This window comes from Sardina pilchardus, chromosome 23 (assembly GCF_963854185.1).
Source record: "Sardina pilchardus chromosome 23, fSarPil1.1, whole genome shotgun sequence".
Classification (NCBI taxonomy): Eukaryota; Metazoa; Chordata; class Actinopteri; order Clupeiformes; family Clupeidae; genus Sardina; species Sardina pilchardus.
Genome location: NC_085016.1, coordinates 5,111,328 through 5,139,078, shown reverse-complemented (window position 1 = coordinate 5,139,078; position 27,751 = coordinate 5,111,328). Strand labels below are relative to the sequence as shown.

Genomic DNA, 27,751 nt, shown 5'->3' with positions numbered 1-27,751 from the left:
CATATTTAAACGCACATAGCTATTTATTATCTCTGACCTCTGAACTTGCATAAGCATCCTTCAGGTCGGGCTAGACTAGGCATTGGTAATTCATCCCCAGACCCCGATTGTTGAATAAAACAATGTCTTGTGTGTGTATGCGGGTAGGAATTCGGGTAGGGGGCCCTGGCTTGTCTTAGACACAGACAAGCGGGCCTTCGAGGAAAAAAGGTTGGGAAACACATTGAAGTATAGGTGACTCAACCCCCCCCGCAATTCTCAACTCCAAGTTTCAACAATTGTGCTATCTTTTTGCTCATCTTTCCATAACATTCCTGAATGTCTTAAAAAATACTCAAGCACACTCACCCTGTTGGTGTCCAGGTTTTCTGATTCCTTCAACTTGACCGGGTCAATCTCACAGGGTTTGTGGTCCGCACAGATCTGCAAAAAAAAGTCATAGACAAGAAATGTAAATGAAAGAAAACATCCATAGAGGGAATTTGGCATCAGAAGAACTAGACTTGGAGGAAAACGAATGCTTCTCTACTAAGACGTAGGAAAAATAACGTCTTTCACAAAATATCAGAAGTATTAGCTCACCTCATCAATGATAGGTTTCAATGTGACCTGCAAATAGTGCATCCCTGCTAGCTTCATGGTTTCATCAATGCATTTTGATGTGAGTGAGTTCCCTCTGAAGATGGTGTTAGGATCCCTGCAATAGCATGACCATGTTATTATCAGCAACACTACAAAACCACATTCATTCACATAAAATAGCGTAATAACATAACATTTATTCACTGGTGAACAGTTACTCCATCACAGGTATAAATCGCTATTTGAATGGGATTCTTCTGTCATCTTGTCATTACAAGATGTTTCTAAAATCAGTGATTTCAAAAGAAAAGTTAAAGTATTAAGCATATTGTTTTATCCAAAGTGACACAGACCTCACACTATGTGCAGACTACAGTATATTTGAGCTTTATAAATGGGGAATTGAAGGGATATCTGTTTGGTGGCATCACGTTGGGTCAGACTCACTGTGTCCGGTTGACCTCGGCATGGGCGATGGCACTGACGAAAGGCACGATGTTTCCAGAGTGCAGATAAAGCCGCACTAAGGGGACGGCCGCTTCCTGCTTCTCTCTGCACACCTCACCCAGGATATGGGCTGCTGATGCCGACACAGGCTACAACACAGAGATAAGGCATTGATACTCCGATAAATATAACGAACATTTATACGCTCAAACAATCTTAATCAACAGGCTACAACACGGAGCATTGATACTCCGATAAATACAAATAACATTTAGGCGCTCATACAGTCTTATTCAACAGGCTACAACACGGAGCATTGATACTCCGATAAATACAAATAACATTTAGACGCTCATACAGTCTTATTCAACAGGCTACAACACAGAGATAAGGCATTGATACTCCGATAAATATAAGTAACATTTAGACGCTCACACAGTCTTATTCAACAGGCTACAACACATTCTCCATTCAACAGGCATTCATACTCCCATAAATATAAATCACATTTATACATTCATACAGCCTTTTTCAACATGGAGACAATGTACTCATTCCTCTACGTTCAATTCTGTTAAACTGCCTCTACTACTGCTAACTAAAACAATAGCATAACCATACACACACACTGTGCAAAACACACATATCCACATATCTGTAGATGGAATCATACGGTTACACCTCTAAATAGCACCTGATTATAGCAATTTGTGCGCACAGTAAATATGCTTGCGCATATACACACACACGCGTGTGCGTGTACGCGTACACACGTACACACACACACCTCAACAGAAGCGGAGTGCAGTAGGAGGTCTCGGAGTGGACTGTAGTGATCGGTGGGGAAGACATGGTCCTCAGTGTAGACGATGTTTAGCCGCAGCGAACCCAACTCATCTGCCTTTACCGATTTATTGCCGTTGTCTCTTGGCTGCAGGAAGTACCTGAGAAGAAAACAATCCAAGTCAGACACAGGTATCCAGAGGAACTGACACACCTACAGACAGAACTGACAGATATCCAGAAGAACTGACACACCTACAGACAATCGAAGACAAGTCTGTGCAACGGTTCCGTAGTGTTTGTTATGGAGTGTGTGCAGCATGGTGTCATGTGTTACACGCTTTATCAAGGGGTGGGCACATGTGCAATGGACTGCATCTGTTATGTGCAATATACTGTTGTGACTGACACCGTTTGCGTGGTGCTGTCTATCTATGAGCATGTGTGTGTAGTCTGTATGGCGCGGTCTATAAATATGTGCGTATATGTAGCTTGCCTACACATACGGCTATATGTCTGTATATAGTTTGCGTGGTGCTGTCTGTCTGTGAGTATTTGTGTATACAGTATGTAGTTTGCATGGCGCTGTCTATGGCTATATGTCTGCATGCAGGTTGCGTGGCATTGTATGCAGTTTGCGTGGTGCTGCCTGTGGCTATACAATATATTGGCAAAAGTATTGGGTCACCTGCCTTGACTCACATATGGACTTAAGCGACATCCCATTCTTAATCCATAAGGTTTAATATGTCGTCGGTCAGAAGAGTTGAAGTTGTTATAGCTGCAATGGGTGGACCAACGTAATATTAAACCCTATGGATTAAGAATGGGATGTCACTTAAGTTCATATGCGAGTCAAGGCAGGTGACCCAATACTTTCGCCAATATAGAGTATGTCTATAGTTAGTGTGGTGCTGCCTATGGCTATATGTTGTTTGCGTGGTGTTGTCTATGGCTTTATGTCTTTATGTAGTTTGCACTTGTTCGTTTCTGTTTTTGTTTTTGTGCTGTTTTAATGTGTTTTTATTGTACTGTGAAACCATTTCTGCGAGCCCAAGACAAATGTCCACTACCGGACGATAAAGCCTGGTGTACGTATATCGCGTATACTGTATGGTATATACATCAGACAGAGGGCTCACCACGCGTCATGGACGCCTGCTTGTCCCAGCACCTTCAGGGGTACTCGCACACCTCCAAGAAACTCATCTCCAAACTTCAGGTTACTGGCGTTCCACAAGTCCACCCTGTCACACAGAATACACACCGTATCAATCCCTGATACACAGAATACACACCGTATCAATCCCTGATACACAGAATACACACCGTATCAATCCCTGATACACAGAATACACACCGTTTCAATCCCTGATACACAGAATACACACCGTATCAATCCCTGATACACAGAATACACACCGTTTCAATCCCTGTCACACAGAATACACACCGTATCAATCCCTGTCACACAGAATACACACCGTATCAATCCCTGTCACACAGAATACACACCGTATCAATCCCTGACACACAGAATGCATACCGTATCAATCCCTGACACACAGAATACATACCATATCAATCCCTGATACACAGAATACACACCATATCAATCCCTGATACAAAGAATATACACTGTATCAATCCCTGACACACAGAATGCATACCGTATCAATCCTGGATCTAAACAACAACCAGTTTATTACAAAACATACAGTATCACTCTCACGAGGGGCTATTTCACAGAACCCACACACTAAATATCTTACGTGCATCATCGTCACATAAATTCACAGCGAAACAGTCCAACCCACCGTAGGGCTAGCTTGTCTACATCCTCCTCTTCCACATACACTGTAACTGTCTTTTGGTGTAACTCACCGTAGGGCTAGTTTGTCCACATCCTCCACCTATAACTGTCTATCTAACCCAACCCACTGTAGGGCTAGCTTGTCTAATTCCTCCTCTTCCACATCGAACTGTCTCTTGGTGTTACTCACCGTAGGGCTAGTTTGTCTACAGTACATCCTCCTCTTCCACATAGAGCTGTCTCTTGGTGTAACTCACCGTAGGGCTAGCTTGTCTACAGTACATCCTCCTCTTCCACATAGAACTGTCTCTTGGTGTAACTCACCGTAGGGCTAGCTTGTCTACAGTACATCCTCCTCTTCCACATACAGTAGAACTGTCTTTTGGTGTAACTCACCGTAGGGCTAGCTTGTCTACATCCTCCTCTTCCACATCGAACTGTCTCTTGGTGTAGCTCAGGGGTCTGGTGACCTAAAGCGACAGAACTTTGTCAGTGAATTAACATTAAACAAGTTTGCTCATTGGAGTGTACTGTGCAATCAGTTATACTTCAGAGTTTCATTAAAACATTAAAATGCAATCAGTTTAACAGCTAGTCCACAGTTATAGACAGAATTGCCCTACAAAATCAAAACGTACCCCAGACATGGGCTAATAGCACATTTATGTCTATGGTATTCATGGATTTGTATCCAAAGTGACTTGGTATCAATAAACCAATTACATTAACGTTAATATTATAATCAAAATAAAAATACCAATATTATCAATAGGCAAAACAGAATTTAACAGAATAAAATAAATTAGGCTAAACTTACAAAACGTAAATTAGTTATACATAAGGATGGTGAACAGATAAATCTTCAGACGCAAGTACAAAGGAAGTGTCTATTTAAACCAACACCAGACATTTTCCACCCATTAGAGTCTATTTAACCCAACACCAGACATCCTACACATATTAGTGTCACTTTAACCCAACACCAGACATCCTACACCTATTAGTGTCACTTTAACCCAACACCAGACATCATCCACCTTTCACCAAGTCCCTTCCCACAGGTGTATTTATCAAGCACTATGCAGTGTGCATTCATAAATCATAATCTAGGTGCACCTGTAGAAAGGGACCTGATGAAACCGATGAATAGCACTCAATACCAGACTGGGGTTTGAACATGGATATTCAATATGAAAGATGCACATGAGCATCTACAGTACCTTCCTGCTACTGCAAGCAGCAACACTGATTTGTTTACGGCTCAGTCCGAGCCAGTATGTTTGTTTCCCCTTTTACAGTTTTTTTCTTCTTTTCAATGCTCATCATACTACTTTGTACTATTTGAATTTGATTTTTTTTTTTTTTTTTTTAAAAGGTGTATGTGATTAAATGTCTGAGGATGGGCGATTTGGCCCGAAACATTACACCTGTGTAGGGCTGCTCGATTATGGTAAAAATCATTATCACGATTATTTTATTCAATATTGAGATCACAATTATTAAATGTGATTACTCAGTGATTTTGGAACTAACGTCCATATTCAAAATTGACATTTTTTTACATTTTTAAATTGATTGTTGAATATAATTCAACAGGAAAAAAATACATGTAAAAAAGTTAACGCACACGACAACTCAAGACAAAAGGAGAGCATTGTTATGAAACTGAATGTAGCAAAATAATCATTATATTTCGATTATGCTATTTTCATAATTGTTGGAAGTCAATCACGATTAATCGCTTCATTCGATTAATTGCACAGCCCTACACCTGTGATGATAGAAGCATTGATTCCACTGGAGCTCCAGTGTGCAGACTTTTTCATTCATGCTCATGTGATCAGAACACCCCACACCGCAGCCCCTGTTTAATAGAACAGCCCACACCGCAGACCCTGTTTAATAGAACAGCCCACACCGCAGCCCCTGTTTAACTAGCTGGTCTAAAAGCACAAGCAATTCAGAGATAAAAAAAAAGACCATGGAGTATTCTCACCTGACCCTGATGGGACATGATATGCATCTGCAGGTTTAGTGTATATATACGCATAAGGTCAGTTTGCACATTGAATGCTATATATATATATATATATATGTGTGTGTGTGTATATATATATATTATATCTATATATTTTTTTTCAAAACAATTTATTTATTGATTTGCAAAGTTTTTTTATCCCACAATAATACAAGACGTATTAAGTGGGATTATAACAGGATTATATCCCACTGATACAAAATCATAATTATCATCATACAAATGTTTTTAATATATTTTGAAATATTCCAAATACCCAGGAAGGGCTAGAGGAGAACAGAAATCAGGGACAGGATTACACGGCATTTGTCTATGATGTAATCCTAGATGTTACCACGGGTTACATAAACCAAAAGGCTCACCTCAAAATAAAACACTTCATCAAACTGAGGATTGTTGGTTTTCCTTTTTACTTTAGTCTTCTTGGCCTCCGTCCTTAAAAACAAAATAAAACAACAGGAAGTTAGCGGCTAATTCACTGGCCACATGGAACACATGCACGGGGCTACATGTGTTCTTGTGTACAAACAGACACCGACAGTGTGCAAATATATCTGATACTGATAGTCTCTGTGCCTCTTGGAATATGAGTGCAAACGTTTGGGAATTTTGAGTGTGTTGATGTAGATAAGCCAAAAGCCTTGACACCAATAGACTTGATTATATATTTTCATAAGTAAACACAGTGAGGGTGCCTGTGGGGAGATGTGGCATGGCTATTGCTCACTTTCCACCTGATGTGTGGTGAGCGTTCTGGCGCTTAATGGCTGCCGTGCGTCACTCAGGTGGGTGTTACTTATCGGTGGTGCTTAGTGAGGTTCCCCCCTTTATGGGAAAAGCACCTTTAAAAGAGCTATGCAAAGGCAGTTTGCTTTGCTGTTGTTGGAAAAGCATCTTTAGACGCGCTATATAAATGCAGTTTGCTGTTGTTGATGTTGGAAAAGCATCTTATAAAGTGCTATATAAATGCAGTGTGCTGTTGCAGTTGTTGCTGTTGCTGTTGATGTTGTTGCTGTTGTTGTTGTTTATGATGCTGTTGTTGTTTCTAACCTGGATGGGCCAAGTACAGACACAGCAGCATAAGGATCGCACTGGCCATTGACGATGGGTAGGCCCTGGCACTCCAGTACCCTGTGTGATAACGCAAAGGGTTCCATATCAGCACACACACATGCACACACACACACACACACACACACACACACACACACACACAACATAAAACAAGACAAGTTAAGACAGTTAGACAATGGCTATCATCCAGTTCTATTTACCCAATTCACCTTTAACATATCCTAGCATACATTGCAAAAAGGGCTGTCCAATGAGTTAAGCAAATTTGTCTTGATAAGACGTCCTAAAATAGGACAGGTTGGTCTGGGTTCACCCAGGCTAATATGGAGCATAGCCAGGCGATTCATTCGCTACATGTACTTTGCTAGTGCAGCCCTGGACATACAGCTTTCTCTACTGTCGTTTTCATTCCTAAATCAAGAGCTACCCTTTAATGGTTCTGGACAATGATACCTGCCACATGTAATGTATCTCAACTCAAGCAATCACTCAGGGCCCTCATTTCCTGTGACGTGGAGTATATGACGTACAGTATATGACTGTCACTAGCTCTGTGACCAGGTGACCTTCATAATGATGTTAACGATATTAATCAAACAATGATATGTTAGCAGGCAGGCTCAGACAGGGTACTGAAAATTGGCCGACTCGAAACAACTCAAACAAATTACAAGGTAACCCAGACTGTTCACGGGTTTTTGTATTTTTATTTGTTTGTTTGTTTTTTTCCTGTATGCCATTTGTATATATGCAATAAAGTACTAAATAAAGAAAATAGGCAGACTCACCGCGTGGCTAGTTTATGACAGACGGCCCCACTGTCTGTGATAACTTCACTGAGACGCAGCTCAAGATGAACTTTTCCCTGTTGGCAAAATCACAAAGGCAAACAGTAATGTTATACAACAACAAATTAAATGACATTCATCAGGAATACAAATATCCATGACAGTGGATAGATTGTTTCTAAACTTTGCGTAGTTCTTGTTTGTTTTTTTTACCCTTTCTTAACAATAATTGAGGTAAACTAACACGGATACTGTATATCTCAGCAGCTATCTGTTATTTATAATACCGTAGGTAAGTGCTTCATCAATCTCAAAGGAAATTCAGGCATCCAGTAATTTACACCAAACATGCAAAATCAATAGCAACACGTGCCACACAAACAGCTTGTGGCAAACAGGCACATGTTTGTGTTATTTCACAAGTGTTAATGAACTGTGCAAAGCTCCTTCCTGTCTGCTCCTTAGTAAATAGTTTACTGTTGAACCATCATAGAAGAACGAGCTTCGGTTTTTTTTTTTTTTTTTTTCAAAATAAGACTTCCACCGCCCCAACCTGCTGTCTTGCCTGAAGGAGACTGGACATGCTGTCCCCTGTGACTTTGATGCTGTGTTTGTGGTCTACACATGCGGTGTTTGTTTGGGAGTATGCTCCGCTAATCAGCACACATAGAGGAGAGAGAGTGCTGCCTGTTATGCTTCACAGATATGGCATCACTGGCGCGCAAGCAGCCATCAAACTGCTCCCAAGAAGGAGAGAATGGGCAGTTTGCGCACGTGTGTGTGTGTGTGAGTGTGTGTGTGTGTGTGTGTGTGTGTGTGTGTGTGTGTGGAGTTGTATGTGTGTGTGGAGTTGTCTTTGTGCAGGGCTGTTTGTATGCAGGGTTGGGTGGGAGGTTGTCTGTGTATGTGTAGAGTTGTATGTGGAGTTGTATGTATGTGTGAGGTTTTTTGTTTGTGTGTGGTTGTCTGTGTGTGGGGTTTGTTTGTGTGTGGTTGTCTGTGTGTGTGGGGTTTGTTTGTGTGTGGTTGTTTATGTGTGGAGTTGGCTGTGTGTGTGGGGTTATACAGTATGTGTGTGTGTGGTTGTCTGTGTGTGGGGTTGGGTGGGAGGCTCACCTGTACTTCCGAATCAGCACAGACAGGTTGCAGCTGGAACCAGGTGTCTTTGCCGTGATACTTCTGTAGATCCTCTTTCTTCACCGCAACCTTACCTGTGGCACACACAAGACAAACCAACTCACACTCACATGGAACAAATAAGACCTGGATATAGTTTTGAACTCATTTGCATAATGTTTTCTTGAGAACTATTCCTTAGAAATATATATTTTTTAAATTCCCCCAAGGATTTGAATGGGCTCAGCAAAGAAGACAGTACAGCAGTTATGATTATGATTTGAATATTCTTGTTAGCCTGCGTGTGTGTGTGTGTGTGTGTGTGTGTGTGTGTGTGTGTGTGTGTGTGTGTGTGTGTGAGGCCAGACCACACTCAGACCACACTCCAGGCTTGTAGGAGAGGTGTGTGCGTGCGCATGTGTGTGTCTGTGTGTGTGTGTGTGTGCGTGTGAATGTTTGTATGTGTGAGTGTGATCTGTGATATGGTCCCATCAGTATTAGTGAATTTGAAAAACCAGGAAGACGAGCAGCCATGTTGATCAAAGCACAATGACATTTGCTTCGCTCTCCAAAAACATAAGGGGCTGATCCACACACCACGTAGCTCCTGTTCAAAATTGAATTCGTTTGTGAAGTTTCAAGCTGTGCGCCTCGTCCTCAGAGCTTTTCTGCATACTATTGTTCTGGTTACCACACCCATCCAGTTTGAGTCTCACCATGCTTCTCTGTGTGCTCTGATAGACCACTGATCAGAGGTGGAAAACTCCAGCTTCAGAGAGTAAGTACACAGGTAGAACCAAAACATGGCTGGATTTTTACTTTCTGAAGCTGGAGTTTTCCACCTCTGATCAGTTAGCTGCTCTACCTGGCTGAAGAGTTGTGCTAATTGAGTGAGTCAGATGGTTTAAATGAGTGGTTGGCACAGATACTGTACGTGGTAGGACTTTTCATCTCTGAAGCTGGACTCCTCTGGCCACCTCTGGCCACTGAAGAAATTATTTTTCTTGCGGGACGGCGTCCAGGCCCTCGTGCCTGCCCCTACAGCGCTCAGATTTACTATACACAACATGCGGACACTCACGTCACGTATATATATATACATACAGGCACGCAACTATTACGATAAAACAGTGTCCCCAGCACCGCTGGTAGTCTAGAAGACCAAAGCACTCCTCACTTTTTGGAACTTTTGATCGTGTGGCGGCGACATCAAAGCGTGTCCCAACTCTCTCTCTCTCTCTATGGCTCTGGCATTTGGGTAGTCCTTCAACCAATCAGACTAACGATCTGGGTGCGCCAGGTGGATAAGCCAGTTTGTGATTGGTCCCCGCAGATTTGTAACGGAGGTTTCCAGACTGCAGGGCGAGCTGCAGGGCGAAATCCAATCACGGGCAGATCGGGCTGGGTTTAGCCAGTCTATTGGAAAGCGCTATATAAATGCAATGTGTTGTTGTTGTCAAAGTGTGCTATAAAAACATTCCTATTACATTTTTGTTGCATTATGCTCTCACACCAGCTGAATAGATATACCCGCCACAGGGTGTGGCGTCAGTCCACCTGGATTGATTGATTTGGTTAGATTGATGATTGATTGATCGATTCATTGCCATGCTGTCACAACGGAATGTTACACAGAAACGCTGAAATACTTGATTGGGGGTCTTTTTGTGCTGTGGACAAAACAACCTGTATGTCGGCCAAAGGTACTATGGATCTTTAGGGACCTACATGGTTCATGTCATAACAGAGAGGGAATTGTTTCTTGGTGGGCCTCAATGAACTACATTTCTGATCTTATTCTTCAGTGGCTTATCAATCTTCATCTAACACATCATGCCAACTGTTTGTCGACTTGGACTTTAAATTATTCCTGTTCTTTTTCTTATTTTAAAATAATTCTCAATCTGTGAATGTCACTTTTGACCTATCAGTAGCTTTCAGTCCACAAATAGCAAATAGGATCTCGATTGAAATTGCTCTGTAATGGAAGATGCCAACATCCTTACCAATGCTGGAGTCCCTTCTGAAGACATCCCTGTCGAAGATATAGAAAGAAAGGTGCCGGAAACTTCGTGGAATTTCACAGTAGAAATCTTCTCCATAAAAAGGACTGAAAAATAGAAACAGGCTTTCATTGTCAGAAGTAAAAGAGAGGACACAGACAAAAACAGACTACTAATAACAACAACAAGATTTTATTTACTCATCAGTTTTCATTCAATGAACGCAGTTCAAGGTGCTTAACATCACAACCCAAGATACCAGTAATTTCCCGATTCCGACTATTAGCCACGGCTTATATATTGATTTTGCAAAATGTCTTCAGCTATGAGGTTAATACAGGGAGGCAGTTAATATGGTGTTAACATGGTTTTGTTTCTTTTAACTTACATAAAACATTACATTACTTATACACAATGCGGCTTATATGCGGGAAATTACTGTAGTGATTAAGACACCACACCATGCGTTCCAACACAAAGACAGGCGATTTCTTTTCCCTACACAGGGACTGTTCATTGTGCCTGATTGTCACAACAATATCACATATACAGTGTGGCATATGTGACAATATTATATTGTGATATTGTTGTTTGTGTGTCACAATAATACCACATCTGGAGGTTTTACTACAACGTGAAATCAGTGGTATGATGAACCTAAAGCTAGAGGAACAGTGTGACATAGCGCACTCCACATTTATTGGCACCCAAATACAAAAACAAACAAAATATTTGTAAATAAAATCCCTCATTTTAAAACATGATGGAGGGACCTTGCTGGACATTCTTCAAAGGATTGCTGTTGTCACTGAGCCTTTGTAGTTAAAGACTTTGCAGTTTTTGCAAGCCCACATTTTGTTGTACAAGCAACATGACATGGCAAACTCATAGAGATGATCTTACCAAAGGGACTTCTCTATGATCTTGGTTCGGAAGACTTCTTCTTGGTCTAAATTCACAGTACAGTAACAGTCCCTCATTCTGTTGGGGCCTGGGTACGGTGGAATGTTCTTTGCCTCTCCTAGGAAACAAAACCACAACAGAAACGATCAGTCATAACTCACTCAAAATGGCCGAATTTCCTGACCGTCTGGGCCACCACACGCCACAGCAGAGTCATCTGGAGGTATCAAAGGCTCAATTCAACAAAATACTGACAATTGAGATAGCTCACTTGACAAATCCTGTGAAGTGCTGCTGGATTATCAATATTCGTGGTGTCATTGTGTTATTTATTTTATTTACAGCAGTCTTCTTTGCTATTGCAAGATGAAACACTTTGGGGAAAAGATTTTGTGGCACAGCATCTTCAAAGACATTCTTGAGTGTGGTAGCCTAGTGGTCAAGGAGCAGTCAAAAAGTTGTGGGTTCAATACCCAGCTTCCACCGTTGTGCTCTTGAGTAAGGCACTTAACCTCAAGCTGGCCCTTGTAATATAATTGACATATGTAAGTCACTTTTGGATAAAAAGTGTCTGCTAAATGAATAAATGTAAATGTCTTATGCCAGCCGTTCATCATCTCCCTGGTCTAGAGGCGGACATCCCGGGTCCAAAAAGCAAAAGTCCTGCCGTGTATTCTTTCTACCTGTGCACTTAACGCAGGTGAGATCACTAATTATCTGATCTACCTGGCTGCTAGTTAGGATGAGCTGGTTCGCTAAATGGTTGGATCAAAATACTTAGTAGGAGTTTCACTTTCTGAACCCGGGATGTCTGCCTCTGCCCTGGTCCACATGCGTCACCCCAAGGGGGTGTCTGATGCCTTTCACCTCCCTCTTGTTTGTGTCCAGTGATCCTCTTCACCCTCATCTGGGTGGTGTTGGTGTACTTAAGAGGCATTTATGGTACACCAGAGTACAATACTGTCTGTTACAGCATCTCTTCCTATTTGAAAAAGGACTGAAATGTGAGACATAGGGATGTGGATGATGGGGATGTTTTTACCCCCATACTGATAGGCATCCGCCTAAGAGACACTTTCTCTTTGCTGTAGGCACACACTGATTCAGCAGATCATTAGTCTCTGCGTTATTTCACTGACATGCTCAGTTGACTAATAAAGGGGACGCTGGCAATGTGACGTTGGGCTGTTTTTTGTTCTTTTAATTTTCGAATTATTCCTGTTCTATTTGGAACTGAGCGAAGCGGTGTCCCTTTTCAAGAGTAAATCTCGGATTCTTCATATCCTGTTTCATTTCCTTTGACCAACAGATTAAAATAAAAGCACTGAGATGTGAGCGTGAGAAACTGGCACCCAATTAGCTTCTGACAAAATGAGAGCGTGCACGAAACTCCACCTAAAAGATCCTCACGGTTTGCCAACTTTTTTCACATCACACGACCCAATATCGACATACTGACAATTATGTGACCGGCACAAGGCTGGGACATAGCATGCCACTGTCGCCCTGAGGCACACTGCATAAAAAGTATAGAAAAGCATCAGACTTTTTCATAATGGTCAATGAAATAGTGACCTTTCCACCCTCTCCCCCCTCCCAATAAGTCAGGGAAGACCAACTGCCAATTCTGTGCCAAAGAGAGAGGGGGAGAAAGGGAAAGACAGAGAGAAAGAAAAAGACACAACAGGAAATGAGATAGTACAAATGGAATTCCGACTTCATCCAAGACGTAGTTTTGAAGATACTGAATAGAACAATGTGTGGTTGTTTGAAGGCGCTGTGAGAGACAAGATGGAGTTGGAAGTGGAACAAAACCTTTATAAAGATACATTTCTCTAAATGCTAAGACACATCAAAAGAATTAGATGTTTAACTGACAACAGCTGTGCACTGACATTGGAAACCAACTTCATCAGTGCTGCTAGGTGACCCCCAGCCGAGTGGCCAATGCTGTTAAATGGGGGATCCGACTCCACAAGCAAACAGGGCTGTGTTGTTCAGCTCTTTAAGCCTTGAGTTATGAGAGACAATAAACATTTGGAGCCTTAGGGTTCTACTTAATATCTTCCATTTTCTTTGGACAGTTATTTATTTCTGGGCAGTTAGCTTGTAGTGCTAACAGCCTCAAAAGGGGTGGTGCTATTGCTCTAGTTGCTATGATACAACACCTATGCAGAGTGGCCAAAGAGGACCACAGGAAAATGGTGTTGGGATGGTGGGGTAGGTGGAGAAAAATGGCAATGGGATATGGTGAGGGTATTCAAGAAAGTTTGTTGCCGAGTAGAAGTTTGTCCCAATACGGATGGATAAAGAACGGTCGCTCTACCACACACCGTTGACTTAACTCGTTTTTTATTCAGAGCAAACAACTCATTCCGCATACAGCGTCCTCAGGTTCGCTCAGGAGTCAACAATGTGCAGTACAGCACAGCAATCTTATTGTTGCTATTTAAACGTGTTCCTGCAATCTACCTGCACCCAAGCAGGCTGTGTGGGGACCTTGGATTGATTTGGATACAGTGCGGTGTTGCGGGAGCTTGGCCTGGTCAGTCCCCCTGGAGATAATAAGCATGGGCTCTCCGTATCCATGGAACACCTGACAGGAGGCATTGGACTTCGGTGAGAGAGAAGGCAACTCTCTCTTTACTGAGGGGTCCGTCACGTTCCAGCTAAGCTTCTGTTTGGTTTGGTTTGTTTTTTCACATACAGACACACAGACACAGACACACAGACACAGACACACACACACACACACACACACACACACACACACACAGGGAGCTACTCCCCTTGAGGTATGTAACACCAGCACGTAACACCTGCCAATGCTTATCCTCTATTCCCAACGCTTACTTCCCTCTTGTACAGCAAAATGATTTGGCCTCGAGCCACCTTCACACTGCTGCATATTTTCTGCTCCGATTTTTCGCAAGCTGTCCCCAGGTGGAAGTTGGCACTACACTACTACTGACATAGAGGTCGAGGACTGAGAGAGAGAGAGAAAAAGTGTTGAATCAGCAGTTAGTGTATACTGATTTAAACCATCTGCCACACTTCAAAAGACCATCGTCAAAATGTGTAATCTGTAAACCCACAGGAATTAAACATGAGATCTCACCTGTTTCTAAAGGCCACCTTAGGGGGACTTCTACAGATCTATCTCCAAACTACCAAAAATCTCAATAAAGATCTTAAGTTGTCTTTCCACAGATGTCTTCCTACTGAAACACTTTTGATATCTTTGATAAAGTTCACAGACAGACACCTGCCCTGTTGATGGTATACAACAACACCCTACTCTGCATTGACTCTGTTCTTGTGCCATCTTAGTCTGCCTGACCTCTGTTCAGCTTTTGATATGATTAATCATAACCAAATTTTAAAACTTATCTGAAAGTGTCAAATTCAGCTCTTCATCTGCTTCCATCCAATATGGCGACCCCCAAGGTTCAATGTTTAGACCCTCTCTCATTCTCGCTTCACATCTCTATCCAAGATAATTATTACACTGAATATCTTTGCTTTGTGGATGAAACACCGTTTTACCAGTCACACCTACGGTAATAGCACTCACACACTGAAGAACCTGTTCAACTGTCAAGATCATATTTTCTTCAACTCAAAGACAGCAACACTGAAATCATAGTAGTCTGCTCTCCTTGCTCTGTGACTACTTGTAGTTTGAGTAATGCACGTAGCCCTCCTCTGTCTGCAAACCTGCACAATGTTATCACAAATCTTGTAGGACAGCTTGCTGAATTTCAACAGACAGGTCAGTAATGTGGTGACAGGAAGTTTTTATACATTTAGAACCATAGCCAGATTAAAAACACTTTTATCTCATGCGGATTTGGAACCAGTTATCCATGCTATAGGCTGGACTACTGTATCTCCTACACACAGGTTTGACCCATTCCAACAGCGCTGGATTAAAAATAGTTTAGAATGCAGCAGCCTGACTTTGAACACGTACAGTAACATGATGAAGTGAAGAGAGCGCACATTACTCTTGTTCTGGCTTATTCCCTCTGGCTACCAGTAAAATAGAGAATTTATTTTCAATTTGTACTTTTTGCTTTTAAAGCTCTTAACAGATTAGCACCATCATCCATCTCAGATCTGCTAACTCCGTACCCAGCCCAGGTCATACACAGGTCACCCTCACAACAACGCCTCTCAGTCCCCCTCTTGCGCTACAAAAGCGAAAGGTGAACAGGCCTTTTCTGCCGTCGCCCTGGGCTTTGGAATAGACTCCCACCACACATCAGGTCCTGCCCTATATCGACTGTTGCAGATCAAACTTAAAGAGCCATATGTTCTGTCTCACTTCTAACCCTTTGGCTTCTGTCAGGTTCTTTTGTTTTTATAATTTTACCCAATTTATTTGCCCTATTTATTTGCATATGGGAATTGGGAATGGAGAAGCCATCAAAATATATATAAAAAAAAAAAATTAAAAAAAAACAGCTAGCTTTGTTTTTCAGTTAGTTCAGTGACTTGCTCCCACTAGTTAATGTTCTATTGAGCAGATAAGACTTCTCTGATTTTCTCCAGGCTTTTCCTGTGTTGTGTGATCAGATGAACAGGAAGTTCATGAATAGCCCACAGCATTCGGCACCACCACCACAGCACAGTGCTGCTCTATAATAATAATGAGCTGAGCTCATCTTTCCTAAATTAAATGGGAAAATCAGTCATAGCAAGTTTCAAGTGTATTGCCATTTCAACAACACAGTTGATGGGAAAGTGCCGTGGAGTGCTCACAACACAGCATGACTCATTACAATACATAGCAACACCCACGCAATGGCTGCTGGATAATGTGGATGTGAGTGTTTACATTACTGTACGCGTGTGTGGTATTATTGTATCAGTTACAGTAATGTAACTGGCTCAGTAACATGACTGTATTCAGAGTCCATGAGCAAAAGTATTTTCATCATCAAGACGCACACGACGATGCACTAAACAACTCCAATGTGGGCCTAGATCCTTTAATAAAAACACAACTGGCACGGCCACCCCATAGTAGCAAGCACAACCTGGGCCCAAGTGTGAATGTGTAAAAGTGTGTGTGTGTATTTGTGTGCATGATGTGAGATAAACACCTGGCACGGGGTCTGTTGACCCAGCACTTTGTCAGTGGCTTGCCACGTTCTCCACTGGCTGTTTCTATGAAAACAAACAAATCATTATGCAAACGCTAGTTTTGCCTTTCTCAACAAGGTGACTGTCTCCTTTCTCTACTTCCCTTTTGAAAACAGTTATATAAGTCAGTATGCATATAGGCCTACAAGCTTTTCCTGTTAATCTCGCCACCTACCACCAAGTCTATCCAATAGGCAGGTAAGGAAAGCCCATTCACATTGTGCAAGGGGCCATATACAAGAGGCATGGTGGTTGAAAAACACCCGTTCCCCCTCTCAATAAGGGTTCAAGGTGGCCTTGACTGAAAACAAACTCGAAGAACCATGACCACCCGAATGATACCAATACAAAAGATCCACGCTTTCTACACACAACAGACTCAACACCAACAGACTCAACACCAACACAACAGTACAGTAATTTCCCAACTATCAGCCGCGGCTTACTGTATACATTGATTTTGCAAAATGTCTTCAGCTATGAGCTTAATACACGGGGTCAGTTAATATGGTTTTAATATGGTTTTGTTTCTTTTAACTTGCACAAAACACTGTCCAGCGGCTTGTAAGCAGATAATACACAGGAAATGACTGTAGACAACATACAATGCACATCCTTTCAGAACACCTCTTGCCATGTGCATTACTAAATAATTATTTTCTATCCTTACTATCCCGATGGATTCAAATGTTTGAAATCAGCTCCAAATGCAATTCCCACACCGCAAAGACTGCTTACTTAACCAGGTGTAATTAATCTTCAACAGATAAGTCTCTTTATACTAAAAACGATACCAACTCGATTTCTTATCTTTATCTATAATTAATAGCACTTGCTTAGATAAGCAGTTTTTGCCGTCTTAAATATAAGAGCAGCTTCTCTCCCCTTACCACCATCCTGTTAAAAAGCTCACCTGAATCCATCTATTATGCATATATTCCATACATTATGCATACATTCTGCAATATTACTCTTCTTCCTTCAGACAGCTATTACATCCTTATATATATTTTATTATATCCTATCCTACACAGACATTCAAAGATCATATTCCATGTCCATACATCATGCACATTATAGCTTACCACTTCACACTTTACATATATATATATTTTTGTCTTTATTTCTATAGGACAGTGAAGGGTGAGACAGAAAGTATGTGGGAGAGAGAGAGATGGGGCGAGATCGGGAAACGACTGCAGGCCGGACTCGAACCTGGGTCCCCATGGGCGCTCGGAACCGTATGTGGTATGAGCGCTGTAGCCTTATTATGCGTCACACATCTTATTACATTGATTATATTTACAGGACACATAATGGCGGATGTAAACCCAACCCTACCTCCCTGTGTGTACTGTACATTCTCAGTTGTGCTATCCCAGTAGATGTGTTCACCGCGGTAACATTATCTGCATGAGAAGTCATACAGTAGAACCCAAGATGTGCAGGAAGGAGAAGCGAGACAAAATGACACTGTCTGATGAAGACAACTCCAGGGGGCTCTCATGGGACTTTGGGATATCCACCAACAGTAAAACGGCTATTCCTGTAGTAGATCATTGATCAAAACAAAGCCAATATATAACACGATTCTAGACTTCTTGTCAAAGTATTTTTCCTTGAGACAATGACATACAGCTGCATGGGCAGAAAAAGTATCAAAAATGAGATTTAGAACCTCTGGATTTTCACCATGTCTTCTGTGACTTAATTTTACTCATGTCAAATTATCTGTTAGCTATACTGTACTTCCCCCAATGTGTTACATGCCTTGGGACAAATAGGTTAAGGACATTATATTGCCCTTGTGAAGTCATGTGATCACAAGTATGAATGCCACTGTTATAATGATTGGCATTTAACAACTGGCAAAGAGGTAAAAAAATCTCTTCTACAAAAATAAAAGTAAAAATAACAAACATACCACAATGATCCCTGTCAACTAGAGCTCAGTGCCTTGAACAATCGGGCACCGAGATAGTGACATGGGAATTACAGGTTTTTCCACTTCCTGATATGATTCTTCTTCAACTCCGCCATGAGAAGCTCAATACAAACACGGACTATTACAGTACAGGCCAAATGAAGAGACAGCAGCCTGACTGTGCATGCAACCAAGACAACGCAGCCACATCCTCTGACTTTCACTCACTGTGCATATACTGTACCTTACTCTATAAGAACAAATAAAAATGCACACCCTTTGAGGCGCTGGCACGGGACGTAACTTATAGAAAAAGATTATGTTGCCGCACACTCAGTCTCAATCTCAAATTTATTGACACCAACGTTTCGGCCAGTTGGTCTTTTTCAAGGTTTCGATATACCTATTTGAGTTGTCAAGACATTTGACTACTATTGCCTATGTTATGCTGCACTACTTACTACAGTAGCCTACAGTACATCCTCCAAGGCTCACAGGCACTGCAGTGACCCTTCTTGAGTGTTCAAGTTTACAACATAAATGTCAAGTGGGTCGTGCCTAGCGGTGCTGCTCAACTTGCCTTAACTCTTTCAAATCTCCCCAATGGTGCTCAGTAGGGTTGAAATCATGTGGTATACTTACTACGGCAAACATCTAACATTGTTCTGTCCTCTTTATTTTCTTGCCCTCAGAAGTAAAGAACAGCGTATCGTGTGGTGACCCAGGGTGTGGAGAGAAGGCAGCACCTTCTCTGTCAAGATTTTGCAATATATTTGCAAATTCATGATGCCATCAATGATGCACGATTCCCCCACACATTAAGGACTCATATTTCTCCATATCCGTTTTCTCACTGCTCTTCACCATGGAGACCGCTCTCTTCTCATCATAGGCTACTCCTAACTGCTCTTCACCGTGGAGACCGTTCTCTTCTCATCATAGGCTGCTCCTCACCGTGGAGACCGTTCTCTTCTCATCATAGGCTACTCCTAACTGCTCTTCACCGTGGAGATCGCTCTCTTCTCATCATAGGCTGCTCCTCACCGTGGAGACCGTTCTCTTCTCATCATAGGCTACTCCTCGCTGCTCTTCACCGTGGAGACCGCTCTCTTCTCATCATAGGCTGCTCCTCACCGTGGAGACCATTCTCTTCTCATCATAGGCTACTCCTCACTGCTCTTCACCGTGGAGACCGTTCTCTTCTCACGTAATAAACAGCACCACTATAGGCACGACCTACTTGACATTATGTTGTAAACTTAAACACTTATGAATGGTCAGAGCAGTGCCTGTGAGTCATGCAGGATGTAGTTAGCAGTGCAACATAGCATAGGCAACAGTACTAGTCAAACGTCTTGACAACTAATGTTTTTCCCCTTTATTTATTTCAAAATAAGGTATATGCGCAGGGTTGAAAGTCACAGAGGATGTGGTGTTTGTTCTGGCTTTGGCCCGGTTTCAGTGTTGGCTACGTGATGGGCCTGGCCACCGTTCTCTTCTCACTGTAGGCTACCCTCACTCTTACTCATGCTTATTCACCTGGATTTTATCCAAAGCGACTTAGGTGTGTCAACTATTACCAGGGCCAGTCATCCTCTTGCAGCCCTGGCCTGCTCACTTTGGATGCAATCAAGACTCCAAATAGAATCCAACAAACTCCATTAAATTAAATCCAAAACATCGAGAACATACTGTAGTGATATCAAGTTAAAAAGGGAAATATATGTTGTCACTTGTCAAACATTATCTATTCACATTGCATTCACAACATCTATGGCTACTTATGATGAGTTGAAAAATGTTTGGCAAAAAAGTCCCTTGCCTACAAACTTTAATGATGGATGGCTTCCATACGCCATGTTTCATTGTAGCCTATTAAAAGAGAAAAAGGGAAAAAAAATTACCAGAGGACAAACACTAGCCCATGTTGGTTTTTGCCAGATAGCTTGGAGCAAAATGTCAACAAATAAAGTCATAAACCAACCACATAAAACCATTTCTGCAACTGCCTTGGTGCAAAGTTTAATGATAACACTGTGTATGCTGTCACCAAATCACACACATCAGCTATTGAATTGTGAGAGATAGGATAAGGGGGAAGCTAATCAAGTTACTGTAACTTTGAATGAAATAAAAGAACATAAAAGAGTAATCAATACTTCATCATTAAGTAATAACATAAATGATTGGATAACAATCAGATTTTCTGGAATGTATTGTTTGTGCCTTTCCAAATAAGAAGAGGAAAGAGACCTCTTACACTTGTAGTCTTGCTTCTCACCTCATATCCACACCACAGCACACTCCATTTCAAACTCTGACCATCCATATCCAACATTAGAATGAACCACTGATCAATGGAGCATGATATCCGTTTAGCTTAGTCAAACTGACACGCAAAGCTCTGGACATCAGAGAAAAGAAAGAGCAGTGACAACAAAGAAACACACAGGTACTACACAGAGGCACACAAGGAACGACCAAGTAAACCTAAACGCATGAGTGTGTGTGTGTATGAAACTCAACCACCCTAATCTGCTAGTAAGGCACGCTCAAGAAACCCACCATGTTAAACCACACGTGTTCACACTGCCAAGCGGAAGGCATTTTACAGCAGTTTCCTGCTCAGCACCCCACCCCTCCCTTCACAGCGAGACTTGATGGAAGGTAGAGTTGGAGCTATTTCCTCCAACGTGCTCTCCTATAGCAACACTGGACTCAACAATACAGATGCCAGGATAATTAACGACAGTTTTTCAACTCACACCTGCAAATCAGCTCCCAGCCCTTCGAGACACCCTATTCACTATAGGAAAGGATGTGGCCGTTAAAGGCACAAGAGATGCAGGGACATAACACAGGAGGCACACATGAATGTCAAATTGTGGTATCCTGTGTGTGTTACAATAACCACAGATTACTTCACAACAACTGCAGCGATCGGACACAACCCTGGCTCAGTGAATGAGAAAGTGACTCAGGCAAGGATTCATAGAGATCTATCCAAACAACACCTTGATTGGGTGCACTGTTTGGCTTTTAAGCTGAAATATCAACAACCTTTCAGCACAATCATAAACTCACTGTTCACTCTCCTCGTCCCATTTTAGCAGACCACATTCATGGAACAGGCATGTCACCCACCAGTCATTTATGTTCTTCTGACTGCTCTGATTTCTGTGCCCACATGAAAGCCAAATAGTGTGGAAACACTAAAACAACCCAAAAATAAATGCCAACCAATGGAACCAGACCAGACACCACATAACTGTTTGCCTCTCCGGACTAAATACGCAGCAGGATTGTTGGAAATGTGCTCCTTTTCAAAGTCGCCATGCCCAGGTTGCAATTAAGGAAACGATGGTGGAGGTTCTTTGCAGCAGATGCCATCGAGTGATTGGGATGTCTGGGTTAACACGAGGACAGTTTCATTAATGTATTCGTGTTGGCATGCAAATGTGACGTTACAGTGTTATCGGATTAGCCTGCGATAGAGGTTAGCCCTAATGTGTGTCAGGCACTTTATTTATTCCCGTGTTATTACACATTTTCCGTCTTTTTTCACGGAATGGAGGTGCCGCGCTGCAAAGGAGATTAATAGGCTATTAGTGGAAAAAAAAACAATGGGCCATGTTGTTGTATTTAAGAGAAGTGTCCAAACTTAGTCTATCATGTTGCAGTTGGCTAACTGGACCATTTCGATTTAGCTTTCAATCGTCTTCAAATGAGCCTATGCTCAACAAAATCTTTCATTTACTAAACAGTTTTGAAAAGCTGCTGCGGCCTAACTCGTGTAACCCAAATGTACATCTGGATGCGCCGCTGCTTGATCACAATTGAAACCGTATTCAACAGAAAGCTCTTTGATATACCCTCCAAACGGGTTTCTGCCGCTCCGGCATCGTGGAAATAACTAGCGAAAGCCTACGATAACCATATTCGTGCCACGCTCATTCCAGCACAACACTACAAGGCTTGCGGATGTCTTCCTTGAATTATGACATAAAAAGAGCCCATAGCCGCCAGGGTTCGCTTTAGTGTGGTGTTGTTTCACTCGTTCATGAAACAGCAAAGGCGCATGGGCCGCCTACTCCATCATCACTCACCAATCTTTACTTTGACGCTCTGGAAAACTCGGAGTCCTTCCTCTTCGACCGCCATGCTTGATGTCTTTGTTTGTTTATTTTGCAATGCAGAATATTGCTGTTACGCTAATCAAGCTATAGAAAGTCCTTCTTGTGCGCCGTTCACAATTCCAGAGCGTATCTGGAATAGCTCCACGTCCCGGACAGCGCGCCCCCCTACACAGCTATGTAGGCAGTTCAACCGAGAACATTTCACGAAGGGCGGGGCTCGAAGTTGTTTTCACAACAACTGATTGAATGCTGGGGATGTGACGCAAGCAAGGGGACGGAAAACATAACTGGAAAATGGGGTTCGCAGATTGGTGGTGCTGCAAGATCGTGTGCCCTGTGACAGGCATGAAAAAGGCAAACTGCAGGATTTCGAAAGGACTAGGCTTCTGGAAGAGCAAGGCGTAGAACATAAAGTGTAACCTAGTAGGCTATATTTGGATGTAGCTATAAAATAGTTATAAATGGATATCCTCTCCCTACTAGGCAATTGGTATTGTTAGGCTACGATGTTCTCAGTATTAAGCTACAATATGCAATGGTGTAGGGCAGGACACCCTTCTTCGCTCTTATCTATGATCGTAAACCTTGATTGCATGCGTGTAATTGTCCCTTCATAATCCCATTTAAACGTCTCTCAGGTGTGTCCTTGACAGGCCAGCCTTCCTCAAAATACAACCACATGGGACGCTATGATGGCGTGGCCTCCAGGTACATCTCGGATCTCAATAATGAAGGCAGCAGGATTAACATCTGACTCTTTTAAAATAGCCCTGAATCTAATTATACACAGCAAATCCTTGTGTCAGCAGGGCATAGGCCTACTCTACTGTGGGATGTATCCATGTTTAAGGAGCGTTGTGCAGCACAGGAAATAGCCTACTCAGCAGGAACACGTCACTTAGGGATATAATTGTTGTAGGCCTAGCCTTTCAGACAGACTGATTTTGCAAAGACTTTCAGGGTCACTTTACAATACTCAAACTGGATGTAAATATTCAAAATAAATTAACTTTTGCACATAAGCTTGTATTTATTGCAATTTCTTGTTTTGTTATTTTTGTTTATTATTGGCTTATCTTAGGTTATTCCTCAAGACATTTTGATGATGTGTGGTTGTGTGGTGATATAGTGAAAGCATGATCCCCTTTATTAAGGAAACAAATTCCATAGCTAATGAACCAATACAATTTTATGATGACTTCAGTACGCTTCATTTAATCTGAACTCAAAGATGCTGGTATTATGCATATTACAGCATATTTATTCTCACCTAGTCTCTCTAGTGCAAAACACCAGCACCACAAGACTAAATAAATAAGCTGCGCCTATGCTTATTACACACTTGCACATGGACTTATGCACACATGTGTTTTACACTCTCTCTATTATTAAAATATGTCTTGATCTTTCTTCACACTTGCACATAAAAAAACTGAACACCAAGCAAAATCTCTCTACATGTTTTACGTCAGTATTTCAATGTATGTGACAAATCATTCTCTCTTGTATCCTTGTATGAAGGGGCATTGGGTTCTCTTTGCATTGCATTCTCTCTCTCTCTCTCTCTCTCTCTCTCTCTCTCTCTATGTGTGCTGTGGGCTCATGAAATTAGGCACATTTGAGGGCAGTGCAGCAGTACATTCCTAACGTTCTCAACACAGTAAAGGCACATCTGGCATTGAAGGCCTCCTTAAGATTTTTTTTTTTTGTTCACCTTAACATAACGAACATGACGAACGGCACTTTTGCCATTGTCTCAGTGGCCCTCTACAGGTGATTACTGACCTTGCAACCTTTTAGATAGATAGATAGATAGATAGATAGATACTTTATTGATCCCCAAGGGGAAATTCAAGCTTTTGTGTTGCTTTACAATGTGGCCTAATGTGTGGGATCCACTTACCCGTTCAAGAGCAAATGTCATTCATTGCAATAACCAAATGTATTGCTGATTTTAACCAGTATGCTGCAATACAGATCTAAGGCAGGTTATATCAGAGACACTGAAACATGTCGAACTTTAACTTGTTTGATTACACAGTATGCTTTCAGTTCGTAAATCAGTTCATCCAACATACAGTATTTCATACTAAGTGATTCCTCATTGGTGGAATGAGTTACCTACCTAATGTTCTACGTTCGTTTTGGGACTTTCAAGAAATATTCCTATCTGTTAAACTTACTTAATGAATTAATAACTTAATGAATCAATTCTCTTGAGTTATGGTTTGTGGTTTTTGTTTATATGGACTCATTATTTTCATGATTGATGTTTGATATTGTTATTGATATTGTTGCTATTCCTATTATTATTATTATGCTTAATGTAGGCTTTTCAAATTGATCTTTTTTCAACTAGTTTCTAGTGTCCACACTGTAAGTTGTTTTGGACAAAAGCATGCCAAATACCATAAACATAAACAAATACACATTATTACTTAATTGATCTCCGTGATTTTCAGAAGGATTAAAATACCCATCAACCATCTAATGTAGCATGCATGATTTTGTCTATATTTTTGGCTCACTAAAATATAGCCCATATTTTGAGCGCTATTTAAACCCCCTCTGGCCTAGATATTTTGTAATATTTGTACCAATTCCTTACATCTTCCTGTTTCACATGATATCAGCATTCACTCCAGATTAAATAAAATAAATACAAAAAATTAGTCCACTAAAATCAAGTGCATCCACGGTAATTTTGTATGCCTTAAATTCTAATTAATAATAAGCATTTCATTTTTCAGTTTTATCCTGTTTTATCCTTCCACTATTATTTTAGTATATAGGCATAGGCAATGCATTGTGTGTGCTATGGTTGTTTGGGGATGAGGGTGTGAGTGAAGGTGAACTGATACTGGGGCTAATTCAATTGCAGACATGAATTTACCCTCTGCAATAAACTTTTCTGGATTTTTCTTGGATGAAAGATGGCTACATATTGCAAAAGGAGTTTCCCCTCTCGTTCCTCATCGCTGAGAGATGGTGAGGCAACAGATGCAAGCTCCACAGCTCCTCACCGTGTGATTTCAGTTGGAGTCTTGTTTATTTTTCATTCATATCTCAAGTATTTCTGTTGCTTGATGGACATTAAAACTTCATATCATAGGGGATTTAAATGTCTGTGATTAATTTATTAGCTTTCTGCACTGAAGGGCTATGCCATACAGTATGTGTTAGGCTTTGTTACCGTTATTGATAAGACAGTGGAGAGATTGACATGGACGGGAGTGTGAGAGAGATGGGGTGGAAATGACCTGGGTCGGACTCAGATGCAAAGGTAATTTCACAAAGGTAATTTCCTGTGTGAATGACTGAGAATGAGACAACATAGAATGGATGAACATATAGTATTTTATTTTGTTCTCTGATGTTAACATAGAAAGTATGCAACTTTGATCGGTCAAAGGTCAGATGCTACTTTGCTCCTGAGGTGGGGAGCATAGCAGCCAGTTGTCTGTGTAGTGTAGTACAACCATGTGATGGTAGGGGGACAGGACTACAACCATACACTGTGCCAAAGCTCAACTATCTAATTTAATCTCACCCTATAGCACATACCAAATAAATATGTCAAGCATTCTGACTACACTTGCTACACATTTGTTTGGTGAGGACAATGACCACGGATGTGTCTGGAAATATTAACACTACTAGACAAAGAGGACTTCAGGCTTTCCAACCTGCTGTTAAAATTATGCATTCAGTTTGAGACACACAGACATATTGTGGTCCACCAGGGAGAGCTCCAATGTGATCTTATATCATATGAATGCACAGTATATGTTATCCCCTTGTCCCTATGAATGTTTGAGCACCAGACTGTTGCCTGATACAGTTCTAACCGATATTCTCCCACCTACAGCACATGGTAAAAGTTAACAGTTGCATTTAGAATCCAGATCCTCACCGCAACTCAGAGTAAAATATTTGGTTGAACTGTGGCAGAACTGGTGGAGCTCCCTTTTTTATGGGAATTACGGGTACAAAGGGGGGGGGGGGGGGGGGGGGGGGGATTTGTTGGGGTTTTCACAGACTTTGCGATCTGTTTGAGAATGAGTCACTGAAATTCAAAGGCATCACTGCTTTTGTAAAGATGGTAGCAGTTCCCCAAAGGTGTTGACATTCCTGGTGTGAACACACACACACACACACACACACACACACACACACACACACACACACACACACACACACACACTGTCACGCAACGCTGCAGCACCAATGCAACACAATCGGAATAGACGTGTTGAGGCAGTATGTCCCAACCGTTAATATGGGAGTTCGGTTTCCTTGCCTGGATCCAGTATGCTGTAGGCTACAGACAGCATTTGCTGTCCACAGTTTTTTCTCCAAAAACACCCCAAATCACAACTACTCTCACTACTCACACTATTAAAATATTCTATATGGGTCAGAAGATCTCTCAATAGTATTTGTTTCTTATGCAAACCCTAAATCAAGCTTGCCAATCTTCCAGTTGTAGGCCTATTACAATGAGCTACAACCACCATAACAAATTCTGTAGTTTGGTGACATTTTACTTTGGGGGGCCATCATGGGTGGAGCAGACACCCCCTTCCCCCCAGTGTGGCCAAAAATAGGCTACTAGTGCTCGTGTATTCTATCAATCCCATACCACAAGTCTCAAATAAACTTTGTGTACTGAGTAACTAGTAGGCCTATATCTGCCTTAACAGTCAGGCTAGCTTTGCTGAATGTTTAATTTGGTAGGCTACTGTCAATAGCCTTGACACCCCCAAACCATATTTGTCCATAGGCCTACTATGCAACGACTAAATCAGCAACGTCCATCTCTGTGACCTCTAAAACTCGTAACGTCCAATCCTAGTTGCAGAATATCATCAACGTCCTTGCGCAGCGTTTCGAATTAAGATTTATTCTACCAGGGGCTTTTGATCTACAGCTAGCACTGCCACTAGTAATGACATATTCACACTGTAAAAAAAGATGCGCTGTTCCTTTAAAAAAA

The 27,751-nt window shown here is 41.6% G+C and overlaps 1 protein-coding gene across 2 annotated transcripts in view; it reads right to left on the bottom strand.

Annotated features, from left to right (window-relative positions):
• The window catches only part of rasa3 (RAS p21 protein activator 3), a 40,130-nt gene extending 17,217 nt beyond the window's left edge, over nucleotides 1-22,913 (bottom strand). The window contains exons 1-14 of one of the 2 annotated variants that reach the window (XM_062528379.1): nucleotides 22,726-22,913; nucleotides 11,548-11,665; nucleotides 10,648-10,751; nucleotides 8,642-8,736; nucleotides 7,526-7,602; nucleotides 6,714-6,794; nucleotides 6,026-6,098; nucleotides 5,622-5,648; nucleotides 4,022-4,095; nucleotides 2,955-3,059; nucleotides 1,817-1,973; nucleotides 1,030-1,178; nucleotides 583-697; nucleotides 349-423 (exon numbers count right to left, since the gene is read on the bottom strand). In XM_062528379.1, the coding sequence (XP_062384363.1) occupies nucleotides 349-423; nucleotides 583-697; nucleotides 1,030-1,178; nucleotides 1,817-1,973; nucleotides 2,955-3,059; nucleotides 4,022-4,095; nucleotides 5,622-5,648; nucleotides 6,026-6,098; nucleotides 6,714-6,794; nucleotides 7,526-7,602; nucleotides 8,642-8,736; nucleotides 10,648-10,751; nucleotides 11,548-11,665; nucleotides 22,726-22,780 (1,305 nt within the window). In that variant the 5' untranslated portion in view covers nucleotides 22,781-22,913. The remainder of the gene's footprint in view (nucleotides 1-348; nucleotides 424-582; nucleotides 698-1,029; nucleotides 1,179-1,816; nucleotides 1,974-2,954; nucleotides 3,060-4,021; nucleotides 4,096-5,621; nucleotides 5,649-6,025; nucleotides 6,099-6,713; nucleotides 6,795-7,525; nucleotides 7,603-8,641; nucleotides 8,737-10,647; nucleotides 10,752-11,547; nucleotides 11,666-22,725) is intronic. The other variant, XM_062528380.1, reaches the window with a different exon arrangement.
• Nucleotides 22,914-27,751: the final 4,838 nt, after the last annotated feature.